General features: G+C 38.2%; 1 protein-coding gene across 2 annotated transcripts in view; it reads right to left on the bottom strand.

Moving 5' to 3' along the window:
• Positions 1 to 4,958: 4,958 nt before the first annotated feature.
• Positions 4,959 to 9,339, bottom strand: part of PRKD1 (protein kinase D1) — a 318,037-nt gene continuing 313,656 nt past the window's right edge. The window contains exons 17-18 of one of the 2 annotated variants that reach the window (XM_021695289.1): positions 6,794 to 6,879; positions 4,959 to 5,945 (exon numbers count right to left, since the gene is read on the bottom strand). In XM_021695289.1, the coding sequence (XP_021550964.1) occupies positions 5,727 to 5,945; positions 6,794 to 6,879 (305 nt within the window). In that variant the 3' untranslated portion in view covers positions 4,959 to 5,726. The remainder of the gene's footprint in view (positions 5,946 to 6,793; positions 6,880 to 9,339) is intronic. The other variant, XM_021695290.1, reaches the window with a different exon arrangement.

The raw sequence follows: 9,339 nt of genomic DNA, 5'->3' as shown, positions 1-9,339 counted from the left end.
GTTACTCCCGGGGTCTACCTTCATATTAACCCTTTACTTCATCAGGAGCTTTTCTTCTATTCATGTCAGGTTCTTCTGACTTCCGTATCTTTCCTCAAGCGATTCTTCTTACTCCTCTCCCTCAATCTAAAGGGGTGAAAGCTCCTGCATAGAATCCAGCTGGAGATTTTACATGAGACCTAATATTGGTCACACTCAGGTATTTGCCCCTAATTATCCTTGTCTCTGTGGAAGCTAGTGGAATCCAGTAGCCAACCAATACGAGAGAGTTACCTGCCTTTAAATGTGGAGGAAAAATTATGAGGAGAAAATAAAAATCTCTTTGACAATTGAGATCAGTTAAGTGCCCAAAGCTCAAGTAAAGCCCAACCTTTGTTCTCAGACTAAGCTGCACTAAAATATTTCAAAAGGAGAAGATCCAAGGGTTTTAGGGCATATTTAAAAAAAAAACAAAAAACGAAAAACCAGCAGAAGACATGAAGATTCTTCCATTTCCCAGAAAAAAACAAATCTTAATTCAAAGTCTTACCATTTCACTTAAGATACAGAAAGAAGTTCTGCAGCAAATGTTCACACTTTCATTCACACTTTTCAGAGATCTGGTAGCTCAGATTCACTTAAAGAAACCATCTATTGTCAAAAGTTCCTGGACACAATCTTTGACAAAAGGAGGTCAGGAAAGGATGTGACATTCCCTTTTTCAAAAGAGCATTTGCCCCAGAGAACTAGAAACATAAAGAGAGTTGACAAAAAGTGTACATCATTGGCACCTTGTTGACATTCAGATTAAACCATGCTTTCATAAAATCTATGAATTAGGAGATAATTTAGAAGTCATATTGTCTAGCTTCCTGTTTTGTTATAGAAATAAGAAATGAACTTCAAAGAGGTAAAACTAATTCCTGTCTAAGTCCTGAAATTCTGTGTTCCATAAATCTGTGGGATACATAGAATTCTTTTTTTTATTTAAATTTATTTTTTTTTTAAGATTTTATTTATTTGCGAGAGAGACAATGAGAGACAGGGAGCATGAGAGGGAGGAGGGTCAGAGGGAGAAGCAGACTCCCTGCTGAGCAGGGAGCCTGATGTGGGACTCGATCCCGAGACTCCAGGATCATGACCTGAGCCGAAGGCAGTTGCTTAACCAACTGAGCCACCCAGGCGCCCGGGATACATAGAATTCTTATTGAATAGAACTTTATTAATTTTTGGACTCCACAGCTTTTGTAACTTTAAGGAATCTGAATGTATCTTGTAGATAACTGGGAGCAGAGTCTTTCAGGATTTTAGAACATACGAGTAAAAGAGTAAAAGGATGAAAGCAAATTTGGTGAAGATAAATCTGGCAGTGGTGTGGAGAGTAGATGGGAGGGAGGAGAGCCTGAAGAAAAAGTTCCACCTAGAAGAAGTCTATGATGCAGCTGATTTAAAGGTGAAAATGATAATGCTGATTTTAGGATCTTTAGATAGATAGAGCCTATAAATTCATGGAGAGAGGAAACTGGATTGCTGAGAGTTTACAGTAGCCAATATGGATTTGGAAATAAATCATATGAAGAGAAAATATCGCAAAAGAAAATAAGGAAAACCTTGGCAAATGCAAACAGAGGTCAGGGAGAGGAGGAAATTAACATTTGTTGACCTGCAATACATGCCAGCAATTTGCCTAAGAAATTTACATACTTATCTTAGTTATCCCAACTGCACTTTAAAATAGGCATTGTTGCCACTCTACTCATGAGGAGACTCAGAGACTTTAAAGTAGTTTGTCTAAGTTCACTAACAAGGCCTGGGGCTGGGATTGGATCTATGCCCATTAAGCTTCAAAGTTCACGCCCCTTTCAGTAGCCATCAAAATAAACAGAGTTAGGACCTCAGGGAAAAACAGGTCATAGGCAATATGGACAGTGACCCCATCTACCTCTCAGCTGCTATATTCCCAGCACACAGGAAGTGGTCAAGAGTCATTGCTGAGTGACTAAACAACAGTCAACCACTATTGATGGCTTTATCGACGTCTCAAGCCAAGTGTGCACTGAATTGTACGTTCGTATTATTTTATTTAGTCTCTCACAATACACCTAAAGATGTAGGAGTGATTGTAGTGCTTTCATGGTCACTCAGAATTCAAGCCAAAGTGTCTGTCTCTACATTTGGGTTTCTAACCTCTAAGCTATGTTGAGAAAATCCATCGTTTTTGAGTTAGAGGCCATTGATGACTTTCGTGAGAAGAGGATTATCAATAATAAAAATGAAAATTTTATTCCATGGGATATAAACACAGAAGCCAAAGGGGGGAAAAAAGTGAGAAATTTACCAGAGAAAGAATAGACAGAAATTATTTTGCAAAAATATTTGCTAAAAGGAGAAGCCAGGCTCAAGATGATTTGTTTATATTGTTCTGTTGAAAGTGGGAAGCTGAGCCTGTTTTAAGTCACGGGGTAATTTGTTGGTGGATACTAAAAATATCTAACAAAAAAGAAGGCAGTTAAAGAGAAGCAGGGGAGCAGAAACGATGTGAGACATAGGTCAAATTCAGGCTTAAAGGATGAATAGGAGCAAAGGCAAGGGAGTGGGGCGGGGGGCCAGAACCATCTTATGGGCAATGTGTAAAGGCTGAGATGAAGGAACTTCTTCCCTTTTGGCCACTGAAAGCAGTTGGCCCTTCTCCATGGGCCTTGGTGGATCTTCAGATGAACCAGTACTTGGTTTCTTAAACCAACTCCAAACGAATGGTCTGCAAACAGAATCACTTCACAGGGGTAGTCAAGCTTTAACACTGGGTAATGGATGCAGAGGAAACAGATGGCTTATTTTCACCGCTGTACTTATTTTACACATTCAATACAAAGGTTCATTACATATTTCTCAAAATGTCTCCATCAGAGTGAGTATTCACTAAACGCAAAGATGATCTCTTCCTTAGGGACAAATGGATGTATCAAAAGCATCAGTGATCAAAATATTTTTCTCAGCACTGTCCTCTTGCTCAGGACAAAGAATGGTGGCTGTTTGTGCTGATGGTTCAGGATACGTAGAGACCAGCAATTTTTATGGCATCTTGGGCTGATAATGTCCTTACCTAAGGAATATTGCTTCTGTGACAATGACAGAGGACACAACCTCCCTGAAACATGCTTTTGTCATTTCTCTTATTTTTGTTAGAATCAGAAGATACTTCTGTATCAAAAATGCTGGGTTGTCTTTTAAATTAAACATAGACTATGGACATGCCCATATCATTTGATACTATGAGATACCACTGATGTGAAGTCTGGACAACTTTATTGATGATAATTTAGCATAGAAAGTGGGTGCTCATTCAATGAAATTGGATTCTTTGTAGATATTTTGGGTGGAAGAAAAGTGTCATGACTTTCAGTGGCCCCCCTTTCTCTGAAAACACACAGCCGTTTTTTCTTTTTCCTGTGCTTGATGACAAGGCACAATAGATGGTGTCAATAGCACACAGATGTCCTTTTGACATGGCTATTCTGAATGTAGCTGTAGTCATATTCATTACAAAATGCTGGAATGGTTGGTAAGGCTGGCCCCCAAAAGGCTGAAATCATTCTCTCCATTGTATTTTCTACTGTTGTCTACTTCATTTTTGAACTTCTTCCTTTGGCTTCTGTAATATTGCTTCATTTAATTCCATCTTTAAGCATTCCTTTTCAATTTTCCTTTCATTCTGACTGAACCTTCTGTATTGGTATTTCTCAGGCTTGTGTCCCAAGATGCCTTCTGTCTCATGCTATCCCCAAGGATCCAAGTCATTCTGATCAACATATGGTGGGATTTTGACTTACTAATCTGTATCTTCAACTCCAGAATTCTCCCCAAGCTCCAGGCACATATATAAATGCCTTCAGGATATCCCAAACTTGGTGTCCTATCGAACTTTATATTCACCATGTTTAAACATGAACTCACCCTTTCTAAGGCTGTAACTCCTTTTGATTAATAGTTCCATCAATCATCCAAGCCAAAACACCTAGGATTCATTCTGGATTTTTTTTTAATTCCACATTTAAATTCTACTTACTACTGTTTTATGTCAGGTCCTCATCACCCCAGAAGGGTTATTACAATAGTTTAGCTGGTCTTTTGGCTCACTCCTTATCCTGGCTTCTACCCAGACTTTGTCTTGCTGGCAGAGTGAACTCTATGATGTTGCTTACTCTTCTGCTTGAAAAGTTTCAATTGGTGTTCTGAGACATAAAGAGATAAATAATAACAGAACAGAATAAGGAATAGGTAATGATTCAAAATAGTGACTAACCGCTGGAAAGATGCAACCATTCTACCCCCTATCTGTAAATATTGTGTAGCCTTAACATGCTTACCTAATACATTTAAGTGTCTCAGAACACTTATAAAATTCTTCCAAATATTTAAAACATTTCTGTTACAAAGTAACAGTAATACATGCTAATGCTTTGTCGTCTTGCTACAAAGAAAGACAGCCCACATTACCCACTCCTTACCCCAAAGTCTGTTAAGTCCAATATTAGTTTTCTCTTTCCCAGGCTATAGAACTTTACCTCAGGTGGCTTTCTCTTTAGGAATTATTCTCTAGTCTTTATGTGTTTTTGTAGTTCACTTTAGAACCTTCTTGTTTAGATAATATAGAAAGAAATTAGAGCCATTATTGTAATAAATCCTGGTTTTATACTGACTAAATCAGGATGCTACATCGAGACTGCCATTTGTAATATTCTTACTTATGCCTCCAAGTCTCCTGTTTGGTTGTTTTTCTCTTTGAGAGCTCTTTTTTCTACTGGAAACTAGATGACACGCTAGAACAGAAATACTTCATTACACCTTGAAACACATTTTTAGGCTTCATAGTAGTTAAAGCTAAATTCAAAACCATGAGACTTTCTCTGCTTTTTGAGCAGATACCTCTGCTCCTAAATGGCCTAAAAGCAAATGAAAATGATTCAGTCAAGTGGACACATTCTTTGACAAGAATATTTATTTGTTATTATTGAAAAATACACAAAGGCAAAAGGTTGCTTAGCTGCGGATTTTCCACAGTACAGAGGGTATTGTAAGAAAGGGGGAAATATCTGTTATAGATGACAGTTTACATTTCTAAGGCATTTAGGCTTATGAGCAGTAGGCGCACCTAGGTCCACTTATTTGAGTTTAAACATACTGAGGCACACCAGGCAGGTAAAGGATTTGAAACTATACAGTAAACTCTTCCATGCACTTGTGTCTAGGATTGTATATCCATCTCCCATCCCCCATCATTCGTTTTTTTTTTTCCACATGAGTTTTGGAGTTGTTCATAGAACTGGTAATAATCTACTCTTCAAGAGTTTCCTTATAATGACAATGTCAATGGGACACACAGAACAGAACTATTTCATGGACAGGTTCTGTAGACTCTTACCAAATTGAGGCTCCAGTAAGAAAAACACTGATTTGCAAAGGCACAGTGGAGACAGGTTTAATGCATTAAATACAACATGAATCATTCACAATAACAAGTTTAGTGTTTCAGGGAACTTTTGTTAATACAACACAGTTGGTCACACAAAATACAAATGCTTCTGTTGATTTGTCTTGGCAACTCAGATACATCAACAGTGCTAACAGTTTAACAGCTTTGTTCTCATCTGACAGAAAATAATGGCAATTCTGCAAGGCAAATGTTAAACCTGACCGTATGTATTTATTAATTCCACAGTGTTTTGACAGATTATAGGGGATGGAACTCAGAGGATGCTGACACGCTCACTGAGGGCTTTCATCTCTATTTCTTCTGTTTCAGGACTGTCGCTGTGGCTAGCACTTGGATTGATCAGGTGAGCAGGGTACTGCAGCCCCTGCTCGCCTGCATACTGCTCCCACCGCAGGTCGTCGCTTTCATGGGTGATGTAGCGTTCCCCGATTTTGCACTCTAGCTCTCGCAAATCTAACCAGGTCTGATAATCCTGAGGAAGAAATTCCAAAATATTACCATAGAGACGATTACAACTCATTAAAATACAGTTTCATTTCTTGTTAGTTCCCACAACCGATGAGTTACTCTTTTCCCTTCCACTCTATCCGTGCTGTGTCTCTCATCACGCATCCTCAGGTGACAACATCAGCACCAAAGCCTTCCTATTTACCTAAACTCTGCAAATGCAGACTGTTTATATGATATCATGCATCAAAGAGTGGGCAATTAATGCTTGCAGTCAACCAATTAGGAATACTGGTATTCCTCTGAAATTTAATGCCTATGAATAATCCTTCAGTATTGCATAGTATCATTTTTCTAATGTTTAAGTTTAATGTGAAAATAAATATATAAGAGGAAACAAACACATGCATATACTTTATATTTGTTATGCATTTGTTCCATGAATATTAGCCCAGGATTTAAAAACGCATCCTCCAAATGAGTACAGTGCATGACCAGATGAGCATCTGCTTGGACATTTATCAGGATTATACATATAGACACTCTTGAAATCTGGTCCTTGGAGTTTTATAATGACCCTTAAATTTTTTTTTGTTTTTCTATTTTTATTTTTGGTGCATGTGTAAGGACATGTGCATGAGTGTGTAATGTGGTATATTTCTCCCCTGTCAAATATTCTTGGTAGAGAGAAAGAGATCTAGAAACACTAAATTGTTATTAAATACTAAGATGTTGCATGCATTTTGGCAAGCAAATTGATATAAGAATAACAATTTTAAGACTATGACAAAAGATTTTTACATATAATACCAGAATCCTGTAAATATTTAGAAGTCCATCTGATTGGGAAAATATCCAGTGATTGATGTTTACCTGTAGCCAAGGGTGACTCAAGGTCTTATCCACGCTATAGCGCTTTCTCATTTTTACTTGCAGCAAGTTATTGATAAGATCAATGGCTGAAAAAAATTTCAATTATTGATAAAAACAGATGACAAATCTGGAACATATGCATAATTCATTTACAGTTTATTTCACACTGTTAAATGCAGCATAGTGATAACAGGCACTAGAACCTGAAGAAAATACCTCTTGAGAATTCTAAAACCTTGGCCTTCATTTTACTTTGGATGTTAAAAAATGAAATTGAAAATAATTATGGAGGAGGAAGTCTGAGTCTTTTGTGAACATGATGTGAATTTCTCTTGGTCTGGTCTTTTTTTTTTTTTTATTAAGATTTTATTTATTTATTTGAGAGAGAGAATGAGAGACAGAGAGCTGAGAGGGAAGAGGGTCAGAGGGAGAAGCAGACCCCCTGCTGAGCAGGGAGCCCGATGCGGGACTCGATCCCGGGACTCCAGGATCATGACCTGAGCTGAAGGCAGTCGCTTAACCAACTGAGCCACCCAGGCGCCCTCTTGGTCTGGTCTTTAATACACTTTTCTAAAGTAGGAGTTTTGTTTAAATGTACATCATTTAACTATTTCTTACACTAACTGCAGGATACAACTAATATTCAAGAGAAAGCATTTACTAATTTTGTTATAAAATATGTTTAAAGTTTAAATATGCATAATAGGCTTCAAAGTCTTGAATCAAATGACAGACATCTGGACACCAAATTTAAAAGAAATAAAATAAAATATAACATGGGCCAAGATTCAGGATAAACTCAGAGCCTAAAAATGGCCCAATAGGAAAACACTCTGGTCTCTTTCACTTTGCTTTTTAAAATATCCAATGAATTGGAATTATATCAGCCTTCATTGTTTACTAGAGGAAGACAGGAAAGAAAACAGGTTAGAACCAGTCTATCCAGCTTAGTACTCTGATTGTGATTGGGATTCCTACAGAGTGTAATTCAGAGGGTGGGCGGGGAAGTGATTTTTCTAGTTATCTAGTTACAAAGCACCTGAGTTACCATGTGACAGAATTTTCCCTCACCTTTGTAAAAATTATATTTTCAGCCTAGATTATTAATAGGTCATTATTAAATTCACTATTACACTTCTTACTCATTCTTGTAATAACTTCCCATATTTCTTTCATCTTAGCATTTTCTTCCCAAGAAAGAGCTTAGCGAAATCTGCCAAACCAATGGAAGCATTCACATTTCACCGGAGTTCATTTCTATCCTTAACCTACCCTGGTCATTAGGTTTCCTGAGAGATGGATCTTTCCCCTCCAAATCTTAATCAAATAGGTAACTGATATAAAAAATGTGAATTATTCCCCACCTTCCCCAACCACCAAGTCCTGATTCAGGTGACTTTGACTCTATGTATGGTTTATGTCAGCCTGTATGGATCTGAAAATACAGGCAATCACAGGGGTCCAGAGGCAACTGGGACAAAGACTGCTTCAAACAGAATGAATCAGAATCCTTCTCATTATCGGGCAAAGAGAAATTATGTCTATAGTCTTGGCAGTCCAGAGTTCTATCTCTCTCACACCAATATTCGAAGTATTTGTCTGCATGCTTGAACCGCTGGAGAATCAAACACCTAAGAATCCTTCGATTGGAGAAAGTAAAGGCAATAGCACATATTTCAGTGCTGTCTAGGCCCATATACCCTTGCCTCAGCGAGGATATCTCAGGAAACACGTACTTAGTACAATTTCAAACTCCAAGCATGTGTTCCCAGAGAGCTTTTGAAAGTATAGCTCTCTCAGTGAACTGTGTATTGGGCATGTGCTTTAAAACATCCATTCACATGATTTACTCACTGGTGAGTAAACTGCACCTTCCATTCTTGCTGCTGTGAAGTCAGAGAGCAGAAATGGAGGATGAGGGGAGACTCGGGAGAGCTTATGTGCTACTGTAAGTGTGCCATGGCGTTAAGTTTCCCCAGACCCCGCAGGCAATAAATACAGGTTACTAATTCACTCATTCTGCTTTGAATTCTATAATTAGGAAGGTAGGAGTACAGTAACTCAACAAAAGGCCTGGTTTGTGCCCAAATGCACCCCAACAGTGAGCCACACTGCCTAATGGGGAGGGAAGGACTGCCAGAGGAGAAACTGTAAGCGTCTGAAGGGAATGGAATATGTGGAGATGGAAAATTTTTTCTGCTGAAGGAAGCACACAATCACAGGTCTGACTACAGCCGCAGCAGCCGGGCGATGTGAATAAACACAGCAAAATAAGGGCAAGTACCACCAAGAGAAAATCATTTAGGATATAAGGAGAGAATTAGAAGGGATACGTGTGTGCATATAAATATGTGAGTGGATTTGTGTGTTTATAAATATATTTTGTGGCTCTTGGTAGAAAAAAAAAAATGGGGATAATTAACTTTGGGCACCTGGTGTTACTCAGAAAATAGGCCCATCATTGAGAGCTCCATTCTAATTGTCGCTGTTCCTGGAGCTCTTAAAACATCCTTTTTATTAATCAAGTCATACAATCCAGCATTAAC

This window comes from Neomonachus schauinslandi, chromosome 9 (genome assembly GCF_002201575.2).
Source record: "Neomonachus schauinslandi chromosome 9, ASM220157v2, whole genome shotgun sequence".
Classification (NCBI taxonomy): domain Eukaryota; kingdom Metazoa; phylum Chordata; class Mammalia; order Carnivora; family Phocidae; genus Neomonachus; species Neomonachus schauinslandi.
This window is presented reverse-complemented; position numbering and strand designations above follow the sequence as displayed.